Consider the following 27,402-nt stretch of genomic DNA (forward strand, 5'->3'; position numbering starts at 1 on the left):
AAGGAAATATCCTTACTAAAAGATCTGTTTAGTTAATACCAGAGATTACTTATACTTGAAAGTGTCAGTAAAGCAAAACAGGAATTATTCTGCAACTTTAAGGGGCAGGGGATTAAAACTGCCAAGTCTGGGGGCAGTGAACTTTTTTTCCTTTTCCTTGGGTAGATCAGATTGGCTGGAAAGGAACAAAGCCAGGTTCTAAGTGTGCCCTTGCGCAAGCCAACTGGGAAATAATGCCAGTGGGGGTAGGGATTGTCCTAAATATATTGAGGGTTGAACTGTGGGAAACAGTTGGCCGCTGTCTCTGAGCAGTGTAGGTCAGATGGCCTCCATCGGCTCCTCCACTTTGTCCCGGAATTGTACCATCTTCCACCTCAGCAATTCTCATCACTTCGAGAGTTTGGAAAGGGTGCCATGACATTAGTATTGTCTGAGTTGAAACCTGAAGGAAGGCTAAATTGTAAACATCAAATACACCTGAAATGATATGATCTCTGTATGAGCAAAGAAATTACATGAGGCTGTGACTCCTGCAGAATGGCAAACAGTCCAAGAGTGATAAGAATGAATCTGGAAATAAAAGTTGGCATCTTTTTATGGAAGTCATCAAATGCAGCTCTAGCAGTTTGGACTTTATTCTGCATTCTGTGAAAACCACTCTAAATATTTGAAGAGGGAAAAGGGATTCTGTAACTTTAAAAATGCTTGGTGCTGTGGCATAGAGGGTAAAGCCAACCTCCTGCAGTGTCAGCATCCCATATGGCACCGGTTCAAGTCCTGGCTGCTCCACTTTCGATCCAGCTCTCTGCTATGGCCTGGGAAAGCAGTGGAAGATGGCCCAAGTCCTTGGGCCCCTGCACCCTCATAGGAGACCCAGAAGAATCTCCTGGCTCCAGATAAGCATAGCAGCAGCCGTTGTGGCCACCTGGGGGAGTAAACCAGCAGATGGAAGACCTCTCTTTGTCTCTCTTTCTCTCTGCCTCTCTGTAACTCTGACTTTCAAATAAATAAATAAATCTTTTTAAAAATGCTTTGATTGTCACTAGAAGGTGCATAAAAGAAGGAAAATACAGAAGACGGGTGACCATTATGCATATTGAACCATCCCAAAGACAATATCTCTTTAATTTCTATGATACAAATGTAATTATAGACAAAAATATGAAATAAGTAGATTTAACTCTGCCTCTTCTCTATATTTCCGATTCCCAGTTCATCCTTCAATTGCTTGTGTGCCCTTTGGTTCTCACTGTCCCTGCTTGATAAGTTGTGTTAAGCACTGTATGTAAGTGCTGCAAATGTCGAGACTCTTCTTTCCAGTTTGCATATCAAACATACTATCAAGGATGGCTCTCATACTTTCCTCCCTTGCACTGCACTTAGGACCTGCTCTTCCCTGAAATATTGACACTAATTACTGTAGTGCTAATTGTAAGGAAAAGAGGGCAGAATGGTGCTGCTTCACACACAGCACCAAATGTAAGGAAAAGGGGTGTAGAATAGACAGGATACAGGAAAAAACACACAGCCAGAATTTATTCAGGGAAAACAAACTCGCAGAGATCAGCCAACTGCCAGCAAGTACACACACCCAAAGGACACGTGGCAGAGGGCCCAGACCCCAGCAGGCTGGGCCCTTTTATATCTTAGGTGGCCTAGGGGGGATGGGAGGCAGTAGGTGGAGATGAGCTTCTCCATACTGCTTTTTCAAGTTTGGCCCACTGAGTTCCAAACCTGGGGAAGAATGTAGGGGGTGGGGTAGGGAAAAACGCAGGATGTGAGTCTTTTGAAAGAAGGCAGGGATAACAAGAACCCAAGATGGTTGAGGCTGGTGTCCTTGTTCCATCACTAATGATCCTCGCTCTCTCCCAAAGAGGTTTAAATTCAAACTCAGGTGCCAGTGTTGTGGTGCAGTGCGTTTAACCATTGCTTACAACACCAGCATACCATACTGGAGCAACTGAGTGAGTCCTGGCTACTCCACTTCTGATCCAGCTCCCTGCTCATATGCCTGGGAAGGCAGTGCCCCTGCCACTCATGTGGGAGACCAAGATGGAATTTTGGCCTAGCTATTCTGGCTAAATGTGGCCATTTGGGGAGTAAGCCAGCAGATGGAGAATCTCTCTCTCTCTCTCTCTCTTCATCTTTTCTTATTCTGCCTTTCAATTAGGTACATAAATTTTTTTTTAAAAAAGGTCAAATTCAATAAATACCAGAATAGATACATGCAAATCCAATTTAAAGGAGACATTAGTTCAAGAGTCAAGTAATTTGTTAGTAATTACAACCATTTGAATGCTTTCTGTGGTTTGGGAGTCCTCCAAGGTTTCCTATGTTGACATTTAATCTCTATTGCAAGGTAGTAAGGGGGTGGAAACTTCATCTGACTGTGGGCTTTGGAAAACGCTGAGGATAAGGCCATTAGGGTGCAGTCTCCATGACTGAATCCTGATGTCCTTAAAAAAAGAGAAACAGAGACCAGACAGACACATGCCCACATACACACATGTGCTCTTGTCTCTTGCAGTGTGATGCCTTGTGCTGTCCTGGGACTCTGTCAACAAGGCCATTACCAGATGCAGCCTGTTGACCTTGGGCCAGGACCCTGGAATAAAATGAACCTGTTTTCTGTATAACATATGCAGTCTGTGGTGTTGTGTTATTAGCAAGAGAAAGCCGATTATGACACTTGTATTACAGAAGCCCTCTTTCACCAGCATCACCCCTACCTGTGCTACCATCACACAGCTGAATATTTCTCATGCCCCTCATTTTCCACATATGGCCAGTTCCATATTTTTATTAGATGAGTATCATGGGGAACAGCAGATAGGGCAGGCATTATGCTGTAAAATTCTAGCTGTATCTGCTACTTTCTATGCAACTGTGGTATGGTTATTTAAATATTCTGTGCTTCCCTTTCTTCATCTGTAAAATGCAGACATCTACATTACATTAGCATGTGAGGACTGTAGGAGTAAATAGATATACAAATAATCTAGGAAGCACATACATTAAAACAAGTATTAGTCACTTTGTAGACTGTCTTTCCCTTGTGTTAATTCCTGTTTCTTTTATTCCATATCTTTCATCTTGCTTCTTCATTTTGGAGTTGTTTTGTGAAAAAATTACATAAGTGTGGGGAGCAACTGGGAGCAACTCGGACTAGACTAAGTTACTGGAATTAAGACTTATTCTATGCATCTGCTCTCCCACAATATGGTGCTGGGAGAGGAGGAAACAGCTTCTACACAGCTGCCTCCAGTTCAACCAATAAACTGTAGTACCTGCTCCTGATTGGAGGAGAGCAGCATACTCGGCATGTGGGTAGCAGAGTTGGGATTGGTGGAAGAGGACTATAAAGGAGGAGAGAGACAACATGCACGAGGAACATCTATCTGAAGGAACACCTGAGCAGCCCCCGAGAGAGCCGGCCGGCGGTGTGCTGCTCCCCCGCGGAAGTGGGGAAAGTGGCAGGGGGAACCGCCCTTCCATGGAGGTGGAAGGGATGGTAGCCAACCCGGGAAGAACCAGCAGCAAACCCGGGGAGGGCCGAGCAGACAAAAGAACAGCGCAGGGTCCTGTGTCGTTCCCCCATGAAGAGGGGGAGCAACATAATGGTGCCGTGACTCGGATATGAAGCCTAGGCAGGGTTTAGTGTCGTTCCTCCATGAAGAGGGGGAGCAACACATGAGAAGTACAGTTTTGGTGACATTCGATGCCCTAGAATGTCTCGATTAAATTAAACAATATGAGGGAGCCATCACTGTGGCATTGCAGCTAAAGCTGCTGCTTGTGAGGTTGGGATCCCATATGGGCACGGTCCACGTCCTGGCTGCTCCACTTTCGATCCAGCTCCCTGCTAATGGTCCGGGAAAAACAGCAGAAGGTGGTCCAAGTGCTTGGGCCCCTGCACCCACCTGGGAGACCCAGAAGAAGCTCCTGGCTCTTGGCTTCAATCTGGCCCAATACTGACCATCATGACCATTGTGGCCATCTGGGGAGTGAACCAGAGGATAGAAGACTTCTCTCTGTCTTTTCCTCCTTCTCTGTAATTCTGACTTTTAAAATAAATAAATATTTTTTTTTGACAGGCAGAGTGGACAGTGAGAGAGAGAGACAGAGAGAAAGGTCTTCCTTTGCCATTGGTTCACCCTCCAATGGCCGCCGCGGCCGGTGCGCTGCAGCTGGCGCACCGCGCTGATCCAATGGCAGGAGCCAGGACAGGCGCTTCTCCTGGTCTCCCATGGGGTGCAGGGCCCAAGCACTTGGGCCATCCTCCACTGCACTCCCTGGCCACAGCAGAGAGCTGGCCTGGAAGAGGGGCAACCGGGACAGAATCCGGCGCCCTGACCGGGACTAGAACCTGGTGTGCCGGCGCCACTAGGCGGAGGATTAGCCTAGTGAGCCGCGGAGCCAGCTTAAATAAATATTTTTTAAAAATCCAATTCGAGGGCCGGCACCATGGCTCACTAGGCTAATCCTCCGCCTAGCGGCGCCGGCACACCAGGTTCTAGTCCCGGTCAGGGCGCCGGATTCTGTCCCGGTTGCCCCTCTTCCAGGCCAGCTCTCTGCTGTGGCCAGGGAGTGCAGTGGAGGATGGCCCAAGTGCTTGGGCCCTGCACCCCATGGGAGACCAGGAGAAGCGCCTGTCCTGGCTCCTGCCATTGGATCAGCGCGGTGCGCCAGCTGCAGCGCACCGGCCGCGGCGGCCATTGGAGGGTGAACCAATGGCAAAGGAAGACCTTTCTCTCTGTCTCTCTCTCTCACTGTCCACTCTGCCTGTCAAAAAAAAAAAAAAAAATCCAATTCGAGAGGTTTTCCAGAAGTTCATGGAAAATGTGTATTTTGGAAAAAAAAGTGCCTGAATTAAGAAAAAAATTTGCATCAAAATAAACGTATTTTTTCACTTTTCCACAAACTTTTTGAAGTATCTTTATAGTTTGGTTTGGTATAAAATCCTGGGAGAATACGTTTCCTTAAAATTTTGAAGACACAGCCAGGTTTACATAAACTCTGGCCTCCCTCCCTATTTTTGCATATGCTAATACTCCCAGATCTTGAATGTGGGACCTCTGACTTTATAGCTCTTCTCCCCCTTTTCCATCTCTTTGTTATATTGCTTTTCTTTCTAGGAAATGCCTTCAACTTTCTTCAAATACTTCTACTGAATTTTTCCTTCTCATATTTTCCATTTTTAAGATTTCTTATCTGAATCTTCTTTGTAGCTGATTTATCTCATACATATAAAGATTTTTCTTGTTTTCACAACCCAATTGTTGATGTTTTTATCTCCCTGAGTAGTCATTTTTTTCCTTCAAACTTTTTTTTTTTTTTAAGATTATTTGAAAGGCAGAGTGTCAAAGAGAGGGAGGGAGAGAGAGAGAGTGAGAGAGAAAGAGAGAAAGGGAAAGACCTTCTATTCACTGGTTCATTCCCCAAATGCCTGCAACAACTGGAGCTGGGCCAGGCTGAATTCAGGAGCCAACAACTCCATTTGGGTCTCCTATGTGGGTGGCAGACACCCAAGTCGTTGGGCCATCCTCCACTGGTTTCCCAGGCCCATTAGAGCAGGAAGCTGGACAGGAAACAGAGTAGCTGGGACTGGAGCCACCTCAGATATGGGATGTAGGCATCTCAAGTGGTGGTTTGACCTGCTATGCCACAGTGCCTGCCCCCTCCAAGTTGTTTTTCATTGATTATTTTACATTAGTTGTTTTCTTCAAATCCCTGGTGAACCTGGATTCCTTGCTCTCTGCTCAGATTTAAAACAGAAATGCTAAAAGGAGAAAAACATCCCACCCCAAATGTATTTCACTAGCACACTGTGAGAGGCTTATTCAGGGAAACTGCAGACCTGTGCACGCTCTGGAATGGCCCTGAAAAGCTCGTGATTTAATCACGAGGACAGAGCTTTTTTTAAAGAGGCCGGAGTGACCCTTTGTGCTTTGTCTCTGGCCTGTGAGGTTGGAATGAGAAGACAGCTGCCGATGAAGAAGTGGACCTCCACCAGACACTGAATCTGCTGACCTCTGCATCTCAGGTACCCCAGGTTTGAAAACCATGAGAAAGCTGCTGTTTATAAGCCCTGCAGTCAATGGTCCTTTGTCATAGCAGCCTGGACAGAGTAAGACATCACCCAAATTTCATCCCCCAAGAAGAAGGGGCATACTTCCTTTAGCTTACATGGGATCAATTCTAAGAAAAAAAAAATCAGATTAGTTTTGTGTAGGCCACCTAGACATTACCTGGAAAAAGCAGTGTGGATCCATGACTGGCAAGTATAACTAGAAGAACCAAGTGGTGTCAGCGGGGGAAGAGTAGTTGCCTTCAATACCATGTGTGTCCCCCAAACAATGAGCTGTAAGGGGACTTGTACTGTCTATTGAACAGTACGTCATTGTAAGTGCTATGACACAGGCAAACACACAATGCTTGGAAGCACCCAGGAGGGATACGGAACACAAACAAATGAGATAAAACACTTTCCCAGAAGGTGAGACCGGAACTGAACCCTAAACCCTGAGTGGTTTATAGAATTAGCTATGGGAGGGGGTAGTAACAGGAGAAAATGTTTTCTTAAGAGGAGCCTTTAGAAGATCCAGTGACCAGAAACAGTAACATACAGAGAAAGAAGTAACTTAGGATGCATGGAACAGAGAGAACACAGCGAATGGCCAAAAGTGAGAAGAGAGAAAGAAACAACAGCCAGGTCTTTGGTACTTTAATTCTAACTAAGAACTCAGCTTTCTCCCAAAGACCACAGAGAACTTCTGACCACTGAATGATATGAAGAAATGCCAATGAAATTCGGTTTTATTTCATGCATTCTGACATGAGTGAACTTGTTCCCCTCCCCCAATTTCTCTCCCCTAGTAGTGACGAGGACAAGATTAAAGACCAGCTAAGAATGGGTTTGCAAGACTGCATTTAGCACAGTGGTTAAGTTGTTACTTGGGATGCCTACATTCTATATTGGAATACCTGGATTTGAGGCCAGGTCCGCTTTGCATTACAAGTGAAATAGTTTGATCCATGTGGGAGACCTGGATTGAATTTGTGGGCATTTGGGAGAGTGAACCAGAAGATGGGAGATTTCTGTTGCTCTCTCTCTCTTTGCCATCCAAAAAAACCAAAATGAATTGATAAAATTCAAATAAATAACAATGGGTTTGAGTAATAGTAATGGGTCTAAGCACATCTACCATTTTTAAGATTGATTTATTTATCTGAAAGTCAGAGTTACAGAGAGAGAGAATGTGTGTGTGTGCACATGCATGCATGCATGCATGGAGAGAGAGAGAGAGAGAGAGAGAGAGAATCTTCCATTTGCTGGTTCACTCCTCAGATGGCCATAATAGCCAGGGCTTGGCCAGGCTGAAGTCAGGAATCAGGAGCTTCTTCCAGGACTCCCAAATGGGTGGCAGGGTCCCAAACACTTGGGCCATCTTTAACTGCTTTTACCAGGCCACTGGCAGGGAGCTAGATCGGAAGTGGAGTAGCCAGGACACATGTCAGCTCCCAAATGGGATGCTGGCATTGCATGTGGCAGCTTTACCCCCTATGCCACAATGGCAGCATCACAGTTTCATATATATATGTATATATATATATATATAAATCTATATATATGAATCTATCTATATGATTTATTTATTTGAAAGGCTGAGTGACAGACAGAGAGGAAGAGATGTATCTTCCATCTATGGATACATCGCCAAATGCCTATACTAGCTGCAGTTGGGCTGGGCTGAAGCCAAGAGCCAGGAACTCCATCCATATTTCCCACAGGAGCAGCAGGGACCCAAGTTCTTAGGTAATCATCCACTGCCTTTCCAGGTGCATTAGCAGGAAACTGAATGAGAAGCAGAGAAGGCAGGACTCCAATCATGAGCCAAATAATGTGGGCATCCCAGGGCAGGACACCTGCCCCCATCCACTTAACACTCTGTCCATCTAGGAATAATCTGTGGACTCTCCCTTCCAATCTGTGCAGAACTTTGTGACTGCTTTGAAGAACAGACTGAGACACAAGTGTCATTGAGGTGCTAACAATGCCAGGTTACAAAAGGTCATGTGTTTTCTGCTGAAAAAAATTTTTTTTTGAAATTTGCTGAGAGTCCCTAGCTGCTGTGGAAGTATTAATAAAATCTCAGTCCCTGTCCCTGGTGCCAAGTCAAAATAACAAGGTCAAAGTTTGAAGGTTAAGAGAGGAGAACATTTAATCTGTCGACACATGAGGGGTGAGCAGACCTCTGAGTCTCATGTGCAACTGCCCTCCTGAATGAGGGTGCTCTGAGCTTTTTAAAGAGGCTACAAGGAAGGAGGAGCTGGTCTAGTAAAATCTCGCACGCCTCTGGGGTCAGGTGCCAAGGCTTGTCACTAAATCAACGGCAAGGCATTCCCTCTCTGTTCCATCATGGTGGTCCTTGCGGCCCGCAGTTGGTGAGAATAGATGTAGCCTGACCAGGTTATCGTGCTCTGGTTGTCTGGTTTCTATGATGGCCATAAGGGCGTCAGTCAGCCTGGGGTCTACATACAGGTGTTAGTTATTTTCTGTCTCAGACCTGGAATTCCTCTAAGCACAACCTCTTGAGACAACACCGGCCACCAAGCTGTTACCTGTTAGAGAAGCCAATGACCTCATGAGTCCAGTGAGTAGAACCGGCAGTGCTGGCTGTACTGCTCCTTCAGTTCAGGGAGTTGGGGTGTCTAGGAGAGTGGGGTCTGATGGTATTGAACATCTGTATTCAAGGCACTATTTGGGGGCTCGGTTTCGGAAGAAGTCTGGCTAGACTACGCTATGCCAGGAGACCCATGTTGGGACCATAGAGAGAAGGTGGTAGCCAAGGAGTTCCCATTACCATAGCGCTAATGAAGCTGCCTTCAAAGAAGTCATGGTCAGACTAAACCAAGAAAGAATTGCCTCGCTGAGCCCTATTACCCCAGATAAATGAGCAAAACTTTTAGATGATATTACTGTGTCAAGCCACCATTTTGAAGCAGTTTGTTATACAGCAAGAGATAATCAGAACTGTAAGTCAAATAAAAAACAATCAAGACTAAATTAAAGTGATGGCAGTCGAGATGCAGCAAAGTGGGCACATTCACATGCTTAAGAAGGAAGATCCATCCATGCACAGTCCTGAGAGCAAGAAATATTCCCGGTGTAAGAGTCGACCAGTCTCATCGTGACAGTATTTGGCATTCGTTTTGTAGGTGACAGCTTATGTGAACATTCAAATGAAATAAAGGACTCTCTTGCTTATTCCAAGCTTGGCAAGTGGTTTTGGCAAATGATTGCAAGTCTCTGAACCTCTAGCCACTATATTCCTTATCAGAGGTCAACAAGTAGAAGCAGGAGTCCACCCCAGGCACTCTGATATGGGACACAGGCATCCCAAGTGGTGGCTTAACCAGCTGTGCCAAAACTCCCATCCCAAATGTGAGTTTTTAAAGTGGCATTTTCTCTGGTTAAAAGAGGAATCTGAAATGTTTTTATTAAATGTGTTAATTTATAAATTAGCTTCCGTATAACATTTTAAATGTCATGCTGAGAATAAAGGTAAGGAACACACTTTGGAAACTGACAGATTGTGTATTCTAAGATAAGGCATTGGCCTTTAGAAAAGTTGTGGCAGAAAGATTAACCAAAATTTCATCTCCAAATTAGTTTTTACATATTGTATAAGTTGCCTTTGTGCTTGGATATTTTTAAAATAAAGGTTAAAATCAGCATTTCAACTAGCTACGATTGTTCCCAACAACACTCTTAGCATTTTAATTGCCACCATAATTACCTTTCTCAACTGGATGTAAAGCAGTCCTCTAAAAGATTTACCTAGGTTTGAGTCAAAGCTAAAATGAATGAGTGGCAATTAAACTAATTGCAACTTGAAAATAAGGGCTGGAAATTATATACAATGTGATAAAATGATATGAGGATTTTCATATATTAACAAAAGAACAGAGGCTACCACTGTGGCAGAGGCTTATTAAGCTGCAGCTTGCCATACCGGCACCCTCCAACAGAGCAGTGGTTTGAGTCCTGGCTGCTCTGCTTTCCTTCCCGTTTCCTGCCCAAGTTCTTGGGCCTCTGTCATCCAAGAGGGAGACCTGGATGGAATCAGAGAGCGGAGAAGCAGAGAGTGAGAGAGGTCTTCCATGCACTGGTTCACTCCCTAATTGGTTACAACGGCCGGAGCTGTGCCGATCCCAAGCCAGGAGCCAGGAGTTTCCTCCGGGTCTCCCACATGGGTGTAGGGGCCCAAGGACTTGGACCATCTTCTACTACTTTCCCAGGCCTTAGCAGAGAGCTGGATTGGAAGTGCCACAGCCGGGTCTTAAACCTGCGGCCATATGGGATGCTGGCGCACTGTGGGGCAGGGTGTTAACCCGCTGCGCAACAGCGCTGGCCCCTGGATGGAATTATTGGCTCCAGACTTTGGTTTGGCCCAGACGGGGCTGGTGTGGCCATTTGGGAGTGAACCAGCAGGCAGAAGCTCTTTCTCTCTCCCTCTGTCACTTTGCTTTTTGAATAAATCTTTAAAAAAAAGTTGACAAATGCCATGGGAAAAAGGAATTAACAAGACCAACGGGACCAACGGGACTATGAAATTCGTTTTCTTGTTTCGATAATGAAAGTTTCATTTTGTGGGATTTTTGAAGGCGACGCTGATAGCCCTTGTCTAATAGTTTTCAGAACTCACAGACTGGAACACAAGGGAACCCTTCCCCTCTCTTCTTTGCGATCTCTGCCGCCCTCTCCCTACAGACTCCAGGGATCCCCGGCCAGAGCAGGGCTGGGCAGGTCTTGGGTCCCGAGGTCGTGAGGCAAGAGATGCCTCATGGCACCCGGTACCTGAGGCAGTGCCTTCCGTTCACGCGCCGGGCCGATTGTACCCCGCGCATCTATTTTCCACGTGCGGTTTTGCAGAATTAAAGAAAAACAACAACAACCCAAACATCTGAGCTCCACCGAGTGAGGGGCCTCCACGGCTCCACGAGGCCCAGCTCCCGGGGTCCCAGGGGAAAGCGAGCCGTTCGCGAGCGTGAAGTCCTCGGAGCCCTCACCAACACCACCTCCCCGCACTGGGGCCCGAGTCACGCCCTGCTGACCGACGCTGCCATTCTGAGGACGGACTGCGGCGGGGACCAAAACAGGACGACGCCGACGACGCGGAGCGGGAAGGCTGCGGAGCCCGCAGAGGGCAAAACGCAACTCCGCGCCCCTTCCGCAGGGGCAAAAGGCATCCCAGGAGGCGCGGGACCCCGGCCCACGCAGGCTCCCGGTCCCAGGCAGGGGGGACCAGGCTGGAGGGCAGCCCTTTGTATTTGTTTTGGGTCCCAACCAAGAGACGCCAAGGAGGGGGATGGAGACATCTTTAGCCCGTTGTCTTAACTAAAAACCGTTTTTCATATCAAATCGCAGTAGAATACCAAGTATAACGCTTTCAGGTTTGCAGTGGGCTCCACTCGGGAAAAAAAAATCAGGCAGGGTCAAAATAAATAAAAACAAACAAGGTTTCTGTTCACCTCGGTTCCGCCGAGTCCGGAGCGCCGGGGGCGGGGCCGGGGGCGGGGCCTGAGGGCCTGGGCGCGGCTTCGTGACGTCACAACCCCTGCGCGCCGCTGGGGTGTTTTTGTGTTCCCTGCGCTTGGGCACAGCCGCCCGGGTCTCTTCACCTGGCCGCTTCCCACCTGCAGGCCGGGGCCCCGAGGTGCCCGTCCTGAGCGCTGGGCCAGGCGGCGTGGCAGAGGGCGCGGACGCTTCCGAAGCGATCCTGGTACCCCCAGAAGTTGGCGGAGGGCAGCGAAGCGCGAGAGACGCAATCGTCCGCGAGGGAGGCAGGCCCCGTCCGGGCGTCTCGGAAAACCTGCGGTGCATCATGAAGTTCCAGTATAAGGAGGACCATCCCTTTGAGTATCGGAAAAAGGAAGGAGAAAAGATCCGGAAGAAGTATCCGGACAGGGTCCCTGTGAGTGTCGTGGGGGCGGGGAGGATGGAGGGGGTCGGGGCCCGTGGGTGCGGGGCGGCGGGCTGGCAGCCCTGCGGCGCAGAGGGGGCTCCGCGAGCCTCGCCCGCCCGGGGCCGTTCGGCCTGCGGATCTGGGGTGGGATGGGGGGGGCTCGCGGCCCTAGCGGAGGCCGCTGGTTCCTGGCGGCAGAGCCCCTGTCTGCGGTGACTCAGCAGTATGGAGGGCTCGAGCAGGTGCAGGTGCAGGTGCAGGTGCAGGTGGGCCCGCGGTGGGGCTTGTCTGCCCGCGGTGTGGGCGTGTGGATGCGGGCCGTGGACGTGCCGCTGTTAAGCACGCAGCGGAATTGTGATGGGAGCCACTGATGCCTTGGGGTTTGCCTCTGAGGATGCTTCGCCTTTAATTACCCAAGTTGGCTTTGGCCCTCCTGAGCTCTGGGCCTGGGAGGTTCTTTCTTGATTTCTCTTAGAATTAGGGAGGGGAGGGCTGGGGACGCCACGAGACGGGCCTGGCCCAGAAAGCAAGGTCACGTTCTCTGCGCAACAGCCGCCTGCCTCAGCGTTCCCGGCCCCGGGGGCCCGTGGGGGGCGGGGAGCGGCCGGCCTGCCCTTGGAGCTGATTGTGATCCGATGGGGCCTGACACCATAAGGCGGGACTGAGGACTTTTTCTTTCGGATTTGGACACTGGCTCACGTCGCTAAAGCTGGTGCCAGGAGCGAGGAGGAAGAAACATGAAGCCATCTCTCAGCATCCGGGCGTTTTTCCCGTTGCCCCCTCCCCCGCCCACTTGCCCGGCTCTTGTCTAATGCAGGCTGCGTAGCCCAGGATGACTTGGGTGCGCGGGCCAGGGGCTGCAGCCCTTGGGTGTTTGGAGATGGGGGCGCAGAGTTTGTGATTATTTCCATCTTCAGACAGGGACGGTGGGATAAGGATAAGTGGGATAAGATGTCAAGAGTTGCCATTATGTGATGTGGCCTCTCCTGACTCACACGGACTATTTGGGAATTCTCCAATTCTTCCGTAACTCTCATGTTCTTACTGCAGCCAGAAGCAATCTGGGCTCTAGCCCCGCAATGGAAACTCTCTGGCCCTGCCATTCCTCAGCTATTTTGTACACAGTGGCTTTGGGCTACAAAGGGGAGCTAATCGTTACCCAGCGCCCTGTGTGAACCTGCCTCTTCCTGGACCTAGGGTGCTTGTTGTAAATGTTTCTCCCAGATCTAGCGATTCTGGAGGAATGAGGTTTAAAAACGGCAGCTAGCTTTCACTGCTGACTTACACACAGCAGGCCGCGTTCTCAGGGCTCTAATGTCATTCACTTAATCCTCACATTGCAATCCTCACTCTATAGATGAAGACTGGAACCATAGAGAGATGAAGTCACTCCCTAAAGACTTGACCTTGCGAGTCTATGGCACAGCCTGGATTCCAACTCTGGCCCTTAACCTCCCGTGCTGTTTGGTTTAATTTCTAATACAGTTCTGGCATTGTGCACCTCACACTGCTGAGTAGTGGAAATGTACTGTTGCTACCCTCAAGAATTCATAGGGTAGTCTGGTGCCAGACAGGGCACGCAGTAAGCAGAATGACTGGGAGCCTAGGTTCAGGTAGCTTTATATAGATGCACCTGCTCCTAGTTAGCATTCTCCTGTATTTTCTCAAAACAGCGCTTCCCTTTTCAGCCCTTTCTGTGCATCCCCCTGCCCCCCAGGATATTTCAGCTTATCCTTCTTGTTCTTTCTGTGCTTACAGTTTGGAGTTGGATGTCTTACTTTCTGATAACTAGTAAGCCATTCAGACCACCCCTGGGATGCCAGGGCTCCACCAGTTAGGGTTTAACCAGCTGTGAGCCTCCCTCCCAGCCACTCACTGGGTGCCCGGCCTCTGGACCCTTTCCTAGCTGTGACGCAGGAAGAAGAGTTCTGCCCTGGAAATTCAGAGACCTGCTTCCAGGCCTGAGCTTCAGGAGCACCCACTGTGCCCTGGGGCAAAGCCTTTCATCTCCTGTGCTAGACACAGGAGAGCATGAGCATAAAGCCTTTTCTAAAAAAGATTTATTTTATTTATTTGAAGGACAGAGTTACAGAGAGAGGCAGAGACAGAGAGAGAGAGAGAGAGAGGGAGAGAGAGGTGTCTACCATCCACTGGTTCACTTCCCAGATGGCCACAACGGCCAGAGCTGCACCGATCCAAAGCCAGGAGCCAGGAGCTTCTTCTGGGATTCCCACAAGGGGGCAGGGCCCAAGGACTTGGGCCGTCTTCCACTGCTTTCCCAGGCCAAAGCAGAGAGCCGGATCGGAAGAGGAGCAGCCAAGACTAGAACCAGCGTCCATATGGGATGCCGGCACTGCAGGCCAGGGGTTTAACCCGTTATGCCACAGTGCTGGCCCCATAGTAAAGCATTTCTAAGGCCCCTTCCTTCTTGAGATTCTTGGTACAGGTGTGCCCTGCTTTCTCATAAAACCTGCACTTAGTTCCACCAATACCTCTGCACAGCCACCATCCAAAAGAAGGCTTTGGCCTCAGGAGAGGAGGGGTCATGGGGTCCTGGAGTTACCATAAATAGCTACAGCAGATTGAGAACCTGCAGCATAGTTGAGTATACACCATCCATTTTTAAAAATCAGTGAACAGCTCTGTGGAGTAACAGCCACTTTTCACAGATGAGGGAAACTGAGGCCCAGAGAGGGGAAGCATGTATCCCAGGGTCCCCCGGAAGTGAGGAGTGGAGTTTGGATTCCCAGAGACCAGGCAGTTTCTGGTAACTCACAGCCTTAGCCGCCACCCTTCCCCTCCTGCACCTCCCGCAGGCTCCCCCAGTTGTCACTGTAATGCGCTCTGCCACTTTCTTCTGGCCCCCTCCTTTGTGGTTTCCATCTGTTCTCACTGATGGGAGCTGCCAGGTCTGAGTTCCTGTGATGCACAGTGCACGCTCCTCCGCTTCCCCTTGATTTGATGGCCGTGCTGTCCTTGTCCATCCTCAGTTTGGGGTCTTCTCTGGTCTCTTGCTGAAGCTCTTCCTGCTTTTTTCATCTTAATGTTTCCCTCAATCTCTCTATCCCAGTTTTTTTTTTTTTTTTTAAGGTTTTATTTATTTATTTGAGAAGCAGAGTTACAGACAGTGAGAGGGAGAGACAGAGAGAAAGGTCTTCCATCTGCTGGTTCACTTCCTGAATGGCCGCAGCCAGGAGCCAGGAACTTCTTCTGGGTCTCCCACGTGGGTGCAGGGGCCCAAGGACCTGGGCCATCTTCTACTGCTTTCCCAGGCCATAGCAGAGAGCTGGATCAGAAGAGGAGCAGCGGGACATGAACCGGTGCCCATATGGGATACCGGTGTTGCAGGGAGAGGATTAAACTACTGTGCCACAGCGCTGGCCCCCCAGTTTTTTGTTTTTAAATTTAAGAACTGATGTGGACTTTCTCCAGTTACACAAGAGAAGTTTTTTATTATTATTATTATTGACAGGCAGACTTAGCCAGTGAGAGAGAGAGAGAAAGGTCTTCTTTTTTTCCATTGGTTCACCCCCGCAAGTGGCTGTTACGGCCAGCGCGCTACGCTGATCCGAAGCCAGGAGCCAGGTGCTTCCTCCTGGTCTCCCATGCGGATGCAGGGCCCAAGGACTTGGGCCATCCTCCACTGCACTCCCGGGCCACAGCAGAGAGCTGGACTGGAAGAGGAGGAACCGGGACAAAATCAGGTGCACCGACCGGGACTAGAACCTGGGGTGCCGGTGCCGTAGGCAGAGGATTAGCCTATTGAGCAGCAGTGCTGGCCGAGAAGTTTATTATTTTAATTTTTTTATTAAAACCTTCACCCCTTCCTCTTTTTTTTTTTAAAGATTTATTTTTATTTGAAAGACAGAGTTAGAGGTAGAGCCAAAGAGAGAGAGAGAGAAAGTCTCCCATTCTTCTGGTTCACTCCCCAAATGACTGCAACAGCCAGAGCTGAGCTGATCTGAAGCCAGGAGCCAGCAACCTCCTCCTGGTCTCCCACACGGGTGCAGGGGCCCAAAGACTTGGGCCATCTTCCCAGGACATAGCAGAGAGCTGGATTGGAAGTGGAGCAGCCGGGTCTCGAACCAGCGCCCATATGAGATGCCAGTGCTGCAGGCTGTGGCTTTAACCCACTGTTCCATAATGCTGGCTCCCACCCCTTCCTTTCAATAGTTCTTGATAATTTACAAAGTATTTTCATGTAACATTTTGTGTGTTACTCAGGTTCACTTCATTCATAGCATGAGTTTGTAAAAGATGTGTTGGCAGGCTCTTTTCCTTATTACTCATTAGAATGCTGAAGCTCAGAGAAGTTAAGTGACCTGTTGAAGATCACACAGATATTAAGGGTACTTACTTAGTAGTTGTTTCTGCTTCATTTTAATTTTTCTATATCTTCTATTTAGAATGATTATATCTTCTAAACTAAAAATCCAAAGCTCATGGTTTTATAATATTTTTATAAGCTGAAATTTGTAAAAGACTTTTTACATGTTTATATACATTTTTCTTTTCTTGTTGCAGAAATCCATGGTGTTTATGAAACTTGAAGGCTTATAGAAATATTTAATGTAGACACTGGAGATTCCTTGAGGTTCTAACATCATGTTCCTGGATGCATCATTGTACCGAGATATTACAGAGCGTCTTTGAAAGAACCATGTTAAAACTTTTTCACTTAGTAGTGTATTGAGCATTAGTTGGTAGTCATTCTTGATACTTTTGAGAAAGCATAAAATTTAAAACACATAGCTGTACCTAATGACATTGGTATGGAAGAATAAAATGAGTAGTTGATCAGGACCTTCTGAGAAAACCCAGACAGCCTCCCTGATGTTCTAATTAAATACCAGGAGGTCTGTGTCCTATAGTGCACCTTTCAGGTCACTTGTAAAACTCTAAAATCCAGATGTTTCTTTTTATTTTTCATTATGGGCCCTCTGCGTTCTTTCGTTACAGCAGTAATGAAACTAAAATCTTCCTTTAAAGGTGCCTCTTTTCCCCATTGATGTGGAGGAGAAGTGGAGAAGTAATGCCTAGACTCAGTTCCAGTAGGGTAACTGCAGGAAGCAGAAGGGAAAACAGTAGGCTGGGTCTTGTGGTTTTCATTCCTGCTCTTGTCCCTAGGTGATCGTGGAGAAGGCACCTAAAGCCAGGGTGCCGGATCTGGACAAGAGGAAGTACCTCGTGCCCTCTGACCTCACCGGTAATGTCCCTTTTCTCCCAAGCCCTCTGTCCCCTGAGATCATGAGATTGAGAGTATTGAATGGAGTCGAAGGATCTGAGTGTGGCTCTCCGCAGACTTGGCTGACTCAAAAATGATGTCAAGTCCCTTAAGCATTTCCCTTCACTGTGCCTTGTTTGATTCAGCCCCAGAAGAGCCCAAAACATTGGAGGAAAAGATCAGATGTCCATTATTTAAACCACCTATTAAATCAGCTTTGCCATTGTGATGTCAGTTTGTTTGAGGAGAAGTACCAGCCTAGTTTCCTGGGAGGATCACAGTTTAGAGATTATCGGTGAGATGTCTCATCTCCTCAGGCCATGTGGTTTTGTAATAGGTTTTGTATTGAGTTTGGAATTATAAAGAACATATTTGATCTTCACCTTGATCCTTAATGGAATACCTACTGTGTTCAGGAGACACTGAAAGATTATAGATCTCCTTGCTCCAGAGTTAATAGATTTGAATATTGACTTTCTAGAACATTTTCAGAATTCTCAGGAGATGTAACACACTACTTCACACTTGGTGCCCCCACACTGAATTGAGTGACCACCCTAAGACTCCTGGGGTCTGGTAGACCTCTTTCCATCTCTGGTTTGTCTTGGGGGAAGTGGGGGTGGAAGGGTGTTACAGGTCAGCTTTAGACAATGATGGGATTGATTGGTCTGGCTATACATAGAACTCCTGTGCATCAGGTGAATCTTGGGGTGGATCTGCTAACAGTGGGTCTGAAATTAATGGGGGAAAGAAGGAGTAAACTCCGCTGTGTTGCGCTTGGGACTCTGCGGGCCTCTCGTGTTTCACTTTTTATTCCCAAGGCTGCAGGAGGATGGTTGGCTCTGCTCAGATGGTCTCCAAAGCTGATACTTACTCTAGAGGGTACAGGTGCAGGAGAATTTACCCTTCCTTTAATCCCTTGTTTTCTGCTCTTCGTGCCTTCATTTTCCTTCTTCCTTCATCCAGTTGGCCAGTTCTACTTCTTAATCCGGAAGAGGATCCACCTGAGACCTGAGGACGCCTTATTCTTCTTTGTCAACAACACCATCCCTCCCACTAGTGCCACCATGGGCCAGCTGTATGAGGTAATGCTCCCGGTCGCAGCAGTTCCGAGCAGTCTGAGTTGTTGATAACACTGGGAAAGTGGGGCAGAAGGTGTTACTTACCAGGATCCTCTTACAGATGGCAGTGTCAGGCTCTGGGTGATCAGACAGCACTTGTCCTGCAGGGAAGCAGTCCTCAGGACTAGATTTATTCCCGCTGACAAATCTCTCTTCAGTCTCGCCTGACTACTGTTGTAATGTCAGTGGTCTTTATTGAAATGACTGGAAGTGGTTGTTGATAACAAAGATTCCAAACATGGATTCACTGCAGTTCCTCTTTTTCTTGTTGGTGACAAATAGTGTGAAAGCAAACTATGCATTCAGATCTCAGTTCATTATTTTATTGCTATTTATTTGAGAAAACAAATGGTGTTAATTTTAGCCCCTTCTAGCTCTGAAACTAACCTTAAGCTCTAAACCGAAATTTTGGTTTAAGACAACCATATAGAGCCACACAAGGGTAGCTCCTTATTTCTGAGTTCAAAGCTAAGAACATGAAACAGATTCACCATTACCTGGGCACAGTGAATTGTAATTGAAATTGAAATGCAAATTAAGGCCAAGTCTTCATTTTGATTCATTTATCTTAAGAGACAAACTCAGGGAGAATAACTTACCTGACTTGGTTTAATTGGTAATCTAATGAGTAAGCTATAGTAAAGCACTTTCTCACGTTGGAAATTGAACGTAACATTATAACTGTTGTACTCCTTAAAGGATTTCACACGAGTGCTGCCTTCTCATGGCGCCTCAGTAATGACACAAACTCTAATGGGACTTCTATTCCATAGTGTATCTTCTCCATTAATATATATTCCTGTACATGTCTTGTGGTATGTTTCCCTTGCTAATATGAACTTTAAAAAATATTTTAAATTATTTATTTGAAAGGCAGAGTGACAGAATTAGAATGAGATCTTCTACCCACAGGTTTAACCACTTCTGCTTACTCTTTTAATAGAGGCTAGTGATGTTCTTCATACTTATTCAATAAGGCTGTGTGTGGCTCAGAAGCCTAGGAATAATGAAGATGAATAGGTGTCCTGAGCTGTCTTCTTTTCTCTTCCCCAGGACAACCATGAGGAAGACTATTTTCTGTATGTGGCCTACAGCGATGAGAGTGTCTATGGGAAATGAGTGTTGGAAGCCCAGCAGATGGGAGCACCTGGACTTGGGGGTAGGGGAGGGGTATGTGTGGGACTTGGGGGAAGAGCAGGAGGGCTCCCACCATGGAGGAGACAGAATGTGAAGACATCGAGAAATATTACACCACACACACTGTCATCATATTTTCACATGCTCAGTTGATATTTTTTGCTGCTTCCTCGGCCCAGGGAGAAAGCATGTCAGAACAGAGCTGTTGGATTGGCTGTGAGAAAGGATTGAGGATGGCATAACTTTACAGCTTTGCTGAGAATACTTGTGCAATTTCATAGGAGGGTCAGCGTATGGACCAGGTGGGGCCAGAGACAGTTGCGGTCCAACAGTGACTCCCTCCTCACCATTCTAGTTTTGACATTCACATGAGACCAAAAGGGGAGGAAGACAGGAATGTTTTATGACTTGTGGTGGTGGGCCGTGCCTTCTGGGGACCAAGCCCATTGTAACTGAAGCACTGTGGCCTTCCACGACTCCTCCCTTCCATCCAAGTTGTATTGTCACACACAAACATCTCAGTGCCACCCCAGAGGTGGCAGTAGACACAGGCACAGAAATTGAGATGGCACTCTCTTACCTTGAAAATAGGGGTTAGTCATGACGGTGGTTATGATTACGAGGTAGTTAGGCCAGCACTGAACTGGAACGGACTTGAGTGTTGAGCCTCTCTAACCTGCTGTCTCTCTGGTGCCCCTTATCCCACACCTTTCTTGGAACTCAATGGGCCCCAGGCTAAAACTACTCCTTTAGCATATCCTTTAGCGTTTCCCGTGTATAGGGACAGAGGTGTCTTAGGTATGGCAGAGGCAGGTGGATCTCCAACTCCCACTCATCCAGACTCCTTCCTCTCCTGCTGCTGTCCCTGCAGTCTCACACGCACAGGACGGTGCTGACGGTGGCCAGCTGCTTCCCTCCTTTGGTTTCCACGCTGCAGCTGCTTGTCACAAGAGTTCGGAGGGCTGACTTTCAGTCACTATCGGGGATTTTACTGATCTGTTTTCCCTGCGGGGGTTACGTGGGGTGGGGTGGGGCCCAGGAATTGCACTCAGACGTGACATTTCATTTCATCTCCGCTACTAGAAAGAGTCCTTCCTGTTGGGAAATCTGTGTGTCAGTTCTGTCAGCTGCAGGTTCTTGTATAACAAAGTCAATGCTGTCAGGCCTCAGAAATAAAGTAATTTGCTCACCTTCAGAATTTACATGGAGTTCATAAGTGTTGCTTTTATTCGGTGTACGTTAGAGTAGATGGCACGCGGACTCTGAGCAGAACGCTGGGAGCGAGGTGAGCGAGTGCTCACCTCCATGATCAGATGTACACGTGTCGTCTCAGCTCGTTGCTGACCTGGAGTTGCCCTCGAGGGTGAGTGGTAGAGTGGGGCAGTGTGCCCGGTGTGCTGGTGATGTGTGCTTTGGCAGAGCTGAAGGTGGAACTGCCTGCATCAGAGCATGGCGGGCGGGTCGGGGGTGTGCGGATTACAAATGAAGATGTCTGGGCCTTGTCCCAAACGTATGTGACTCAATCACAGCGTAGGCGTCTGGAGTTTTAATAGCACCTCCTGTGACTCTGCTGCACACTGAAGTTTGCCAGCCACTGCCTTTGCAGCAGGTTTTGCTGCTTATTCCAACCATACCTTATTCCCCCCATCCCCCACTACATCTTGGTCAGATGTGAAGCCACCATCTCCTCTAGCAGCAAACGAGCACCAAAGTAAAGCTCCTGGTGTGAGAACAAACTTGTTGTCTTCGGAACACATGAGAGTCTTGCATTCAGTCAGGAACCAGCATGTACACTGTAAGAGAAGGAACAACAGAGACGTTCATCTCCTTGCATGAGAACCTTAAAAGCCGTCTTTAGCCTCCTTGAGCCTCTTGCACCTGTACTCCCTGGGGTGTCTGCCTCTATAGAGTTTTATGGAGTATGTCAAAGTCACTAGAAAGGAAGATCCATAGCAAGATTGCAACTACCAAGCTGTGCCCAGCCAACTGATTGGGAAAGTGAGGATTGAGAGGACAGGAGAGGCCCAAGCCCAGCAGGCACTTTATGCAGACAAGTATGGAAAACCAAGGCATTTTGATCAAAGCCTTGAAAGTATACACCTTGTCACTACAAAATGCCAGGTTGCTCTTCCCTAATAAAGCCAAAAGGAAGCTAATAATTACTTGCTTAGATAGGAACTTAGCAACTCACTACCTAGGAATGAAATTGGAAGAATGCCTAAGAGCAAACACATGGCAGACCCCAGCCCTTCTTAGACACCTGAAACAGCCTTTTAGTGCAAGGGGCTACAGATCGTTGCTAAACTTCACAGTCTTTCTGGAGGCTTTGACTTATTTTATTCCTGCTATTGCTGAGTTTTCTTAGAGAAAATATTGTATCCTTGGTTAGGATATCGTATGCCATTTTAGGCTAGCCATCTGATTTTACAGATCCTGTAAGTAGCCTGGCTAAGTCCAGAGGCAAACCTCGCCAGATACTCCAGTGTTCTGATTTGGTAGTGTCTCTCAGTGCCACTCATGGTTCCTGTGTTAGACATAGCAGTTAAGATGCCACTTGGGGCATCTGCATCTCCAGGACTGCCTGGGTTCAAGTCCTAGCTCCACTTCCAATTCCAGATTCCTGCTAATGTGTGAGCTGGGAGGCAGCAGGTAATGCCTCGAGAACTTGGGTCCCTGCCGCCATGTGGATGGAGTTCCTGGTTTCTGGAGGCACCTGGCCCAGCCCTGGCTACTGTGATGTGTGGGGAGTGAACTGGCAGATGGAAGATCTTTCTCTGCCTTTGTCTCTCTGCTTTTCAAGTGAAATGAAGCAAAATAAAAATTAGGGAATAAAAGCTTAGTGCCCTCAGGCCATTGTGGTACTGGTCCAAACTAAAAGAATTTAGGAAGTGTCCTTCCGATAACTGGAGCTCCATGTCCCTAGTTAATTTGACTTTGTATATTCTGGGAGTGAGGATTTAAATGAAAGTCCATTCTTTTCTGAAAAAGAGGCCAGTATAACATTGTCTAGGGATGAGTGAGTCCTTATCTTTTTCCATATAACTTGAGTAGAAAGATAAAAGTACTCTTGTGTAAGGTAAGCATACATCCAGACTTGCCAAGGATAATCTTGACTTGTGTCTGATGTCCCGATTGAGTTACTAGTGGTTCCTTATTTCCCCAGGGGACTCCCATGGTTGAATTTTCTTCCTTCAAAGCATTGTGCACCTCTAAAATTTTTATAGACTATATTGTATAATCAGAGATCAAGATTGCAAAGGGACAAAACAAGTGATGGTTAGCTTAGGGACAGTGGTCACTAGGAAGACAAATTCACTGCCTTATATACTACCACAGTCAGTCATGTGGACAGTACTCCCCAGAGTCATATGGTGTATAGTCTCCTGGGCTGAACAGTGGTTCTTTGGACACAATATTGTCAGCTGTTGCCAATTGTCTTAGGAATCCTTAATACATTAGGCCCACATTTCTACCTTGTACTTTTGTCATTAACTATCAAATAGGTCTGCTGTGGTTTTACAGTTGTGAATGGAGCTGGGGGGAGGGGAGTGGGCAATGCATATACACTTGCCCACACAGTACCAGGTCAACTGTAGTGATGAAACATTGGGGCTGGCGTGGTGCAGTGGGTTAAGCTCCTGTTTGTGAAGCTGGCATCCATACTGAAGTCCTGGTTCAAGTCCCATCTGCTCAGCCCCTGATCCTGGGAAGGCAGCAGAGGATGGCCCAAGTACTTAGGCCCCTGTCACCCATGTGGGAGACCAAGATGGTGATCCTAGTTCCTGGCTTTGCCCTTGAGCAGACCTGACAGTTGTGGTCATTTGGGGGAGTGAACCGGAAGATGAACAATCTGTCTCTCCCTCTTTTCTTTCTCACCCTGCCTTTCAATTAATACAGAAATCTTTTAAAAATAAAATAAAGCCAGCTGATAATCAGCTTTTAAAACCAGCTGATAAATTCATCTAGTTTTTACTGTATGATATAACATCTGTGATTGTGGTTTCATTTGAAATTTTCTTTGGACAGATTTGAACAAGCTCATTTTCTTCTATGTATTTTTAGCTTTAGCTTTATAAAACCACCCAATGTTGTCACAGAGTGGTCCATTTTGCCCTTGTGTGGTTCTGAGTCCAAGTTGTCACCCCGTCGGCACTCTGAGTAATAGAGTATTTCCCTCCTGCCTCATCCCTGCTGTCCAACTGTCTGCCCACCCCACCCCTTTGTTTACAGGGCTATTACAGTGCAAAGTCTACAATTTGGTCCATCCAAAAGCCTGCGTCATGTTGTTCTGTGGATGACACAGCTCTATAAAGTCTGTTTTCCTTAGCTATTTTGATATGTAGCCTAGGGAAAAAAAAAAAGACACAAATATCCCTGTCCCTTTCCCAAAAGCTGTGAAATTGGTGACGTTGGCTTAACTGTCCTGTTGTGTTGTAGGGCCATGCCTCATTCTTTCCCCCTTTTTTTTTTTCTTTTATCCTTGCAACTAAGGGTACTTTGATAACTTTGCAAACACATATGGCCAGATTATTTTCCAGGTTTTAAGTAACAGGAAGTGATCACCCTTAGAAGTAGTCATGTGACACTGCAACATGCCACTGTGCAGGGGCGTGTGTTTTTCAACAGTGACTAACAAGACTGAGGTCATCTTCCTTGTGAGTACCTGCAGCAGCCTGGGACCATCCGTTCCCACAGTTCTATTTCCAGCTCAGCCACGTATTTAAGATCCTTATGACTTCTCTTTAGAGGTTATGGCTCCTAAAACTTGATCAAGTGATTCTGAACTCTCGGGTGAGAAGTTGAAACCCACTTGTTATTGTTATACTGCTGGTAGACTTAACAGTTGCCTCACCTAATTCAATAAGTGCTTGATGATTGCTTATTGATTTAAGCAATATTTCGAAGAGCAAATGTAGCAATAAAGCCATACTTTATTTGCTAATATTGATTTATTCTCAACCTTCAAGTCTTCCTCAGGTATCATCTCAAGGAGATCTACCCTGAGCACCCTCTTTAAAACAAGATTGCTTTTAAAAGTTTGTAGCTGGGGTGGGCATTTGGCCAGGGGTTAAGGTGCTGCTTGGCTTGCCCACGTCTGGTGTTAAGGTACCTGGGTTTGAGTCCTGCCTCTGTTCCCAAGTCCAGCTTCCTGCTGACGCAGACTCTGAGATGCAGCACTGATGACTCAAGTAGTTGAGTCCCTGCCACCCACATGGGGACCCAAGACCACAGCTGCAGCCCAGCCCAGTCCTTAGATTCCTTACATTTGCGGGCATTTTGGGCTTGAACCTGCAGACTGTTCTGTCTGTCTCTGTCTCTCTGACTTTCAAAATAAGTAAATATATAGTAAAAAATTGAATCAAAAGGCAAGTTTATTTTGGTCTCCAAACTTTGACATCCATGTATATGATGTGTCTTCAAAAAGCCCATGGAAAGTTTGTGTTATAAAAAACCTATGCATTGGCTGGCACCGTGGCTCAATAGGCTAATCCTCCACCTGCGGCACCGGCACCCCGGGTTCTAGTCCCCATTGGAGCGCCGGATTCTGTCCTGATTGCTCCTCTTCCAGTCCAGCTCTCTGCTGTGGCCCGGGAAGGCAGTGGAGGATGGCCCAAGTACTTGGGCCCTGCACCCGCATGGGAGACCAGGAGAAGCACCTGGCTCCTGGCTTCGGATCAGTGCGGTGCGCCGGCTGCAACGGCCATTGGAGGGGTGAACCAATGGAAAAAGGAAGACCTTTCTCTCTGTCTCTGTCTCTCTCTCTCTCACTGTCCACTCTGACTGTCAAAAAAAAAAAAAAAAAAAAAAAAGGAAAAAAGAAAAAGAAAAACCTATGCATGGACTTCAAAATTATTTTTGCACCAAGCTAAACATCTTATTTCATTTTCCATGAGCTTATTGAAGTCTTCTTATATAGCCATATCTAGTATCATGCTGCGCTTTGTTCTTATGCTATAGCTTTGGTGTTTCAGTTTCTCAGACTTGACCAAATTTTTTTTATAACCTCAAGACCTTCCAAAAAACTTACCTAGAATACACATCCCTGTCATTGTTTATTATATCTTAATTCTTCAAATTTCAGTTTCAACTTTTCTTGGAGAGTGCATTTAAGCTTCCACTTTTTTTTTTTTTTTTTTTTTTTTTTAGATTTGTTTATTTGTTGGGCAGAGAGACAGAGGTCTGGTCTGCCGACCCCTGGTTTATGCTCCAAGTGCCTACAATAGCTGGGAGTCTGGAATTCATTCCAGGTCTGCCACGTGGGTGACAGGGACCCATGAACCTGAGCCATCATCTGTTGCCTCCCAAGGTGCACAGGACCAGGAAGCTGGGTCAGAAGTGGAGCAGGGACTAGACCACATGCATGCCATGGACCATGCCAGTATGGGATGCAGGGTCTCAAGCTTTGTTGTAACTACTAGATCAGATGCCTGCCCCTAAATAACCAGTTCACCATGCATACACAAGGACATTTCTTCAATTTTCCTGCCCTGCCATCTAGTTCATTAAAGATGGTTTTTACCCTGGATTTGTTTATAATTTTCCCCCACTGGCATATATTTGGCATATATCATGAGTTCAAAAAATTTAACTCAATTGAAGGAAAATTCCCTAAAACTCAATTTAGGCTGTGGGATCATTTGATAGGACAATTTCAATATCATTCTTTCCAGACCTCTCTTCAGGAAGAATTTTCAAAAACTATGTTCTTTGAGCAAGATGGGTATATTCCTCCCTCCCTCCCTCCCTCCCTCCCTTCCTCCCTCCCTCCCTCCCTCCCTCCCTTCCTTCCTTCCTTCCTTCCTTCCTTCCTTCCTTCCTTCCTTCCTTCCTTCCTTCCTTCCTCTTCTGTTTTGATACATTTCTGACTCCCTGATTTGTCATTGTGTCCGTTGCTCAGGGCTGTCCAGTCACCATTACCTGGGAGCTTAAAACTATAGGAATTTGTTTAATTAGTTTCAGAGACCAGAATCTGAAGTCAAATTGCCAGTAGGGCCATCCTCCCAACAGTTCTAAGGTTCCTTGCCCCTGCCCAGCTTCTCATGGTGTTGACAGTCCTTGGCATCCTTGGGCTTCAGTTACATCCTTCCAGTCTCTGCCCTTGTGGGCACATGTTCTTTTGCATTCTGTGGTTGTGTCTTAAGCCATGTGCAACGCCCAAGTCCCATCGTTTTGTAGGCAGATTCAACATGCCAAAGACTCATCATGCAGGTAAGCTTCACATTCCATCATCCCTAGATGCCACGGCACCTTCCTGGAGGCCACCACATGGGCTGCACCCCTCCCCCCAGTCCTGTCTCCTTTGAGTCATCCATCAGACCCTGCCCTGAGCACCACCTGCACCCTTCCTGGTCGGCGGCAATTCTCTCTCGAAGTTGTCCATAGGCAGGCCTGAGTGTGTGTTACTTTTTGCCTGTCAATAAATCCTGCTTTTCGGCTCTGTGTCTCCTGGTTGCACTCTTTCAGGCTGGAAGATCAGCAGCTGGACTAAGTCTAGCTGGGGGTCTCGGTTCCCACTGCATCTTCACGTGGCCTGGGAAGGATGACAGGCTCTGGGTCTAAGGTCCACCTTAATCCGGTAAAACCTCATCTGAACTGTTTCCAGAAAAAGATCACATTCTGAAGTGCCAGGCAAACATGAATTTTGGGGGGAACTATTCCACTCAATACAACTGCTAATAAACTCTGGTTGCATAATAGCTGATTAACAATTTAGAACCTTGAAGAATCTCATAATCCAAAAGTAACTTTCAAGTTTGTTTTTCTTTTATTCTGTAAAATAATATTTTTGGTGAATTAGTTAATATGTTAGCTCCAGCATTTCAGCAAAGCAAATTAATGTTTAACATTGTTTTGGGCATGTGTACTATTAGCATCTCATAGAAAAATTTACAAGTCATAATGGACAGTTTGAAATTTAACTATGTTTGTGTAAAAAGGATGCACCCACGTA

The 27,402-nt window shown here is 47.0% G+C and overlaps 1 protein-coding gene across 1 annotated transcript; it reads left to right on the top strand.

The window, feature by feature from the left end:
- The first annotated feature begins 11,644 nt into the window (after positions 1-11,644).
- Positions 11,645-20,653, top strand: GABARAPL1 (GABA type A receptor associated protein like 1). The gene is made up of 4 exons (XM_002712818.6): positions 11,645-11,978; positions 17,097-17,175; positions 18,160-18,278; positions 19,368-20,653. Exons 1-4 carry the CDS (start codon positions 11,889-11,891, stop codon positions 19,431-19,433), a joined length of 354 nt encoding a protein of 117 aa, XP_002712864.1. The 5' UTR covers positions 11,645-11,888; the 3' UTR covers positions 19,434-20,653.
- Positions 20,654-27,402: the final 6,749 nt, after the last annotated feature.

This window comes from Oryctolagus cuniculus, chromosome 9 (assembly GCF_051225735.1).
Source record: "Oryctolagus cuniculus isolate XC-2025 breed Fujian yellow rabbit chromosome 9, ASM5122573v1, whole genome shotgun sequence".
In the NCBI taxonomy this organism is placed as follows: Eukaryota; Metazoa; Chordata; class Mammalia; order Lagomorpha; family Leporidae; genus Oryctolagus; species Oryctolagus cuniculus.

Bases quoted from the DNA above. Each gene is read 5' to 3' on its own strand.
- GABARAPL1 (XM_002712818.6), top strand. From the start codon at position 11,889: ATGAAGTTCCAGTATAAGGAGGACCATCCCTTTGAGTATCGGAAAAAG. The intron at 11,979-17,096 runs GTGAGTGTCGTG...TCTTGTCCCTAG, and splicing joins AGTATCCGGACAGGGTCCCT to GTGATCGTGGAGAAGGCACC. The intron at 18,279-19,367 runs GTAATGCTCCCG...TCTCTTCCCCAG, and splicing joins CCATGGGCCAGCTGTATGAG to GACAACCATGAGGAAGACTA.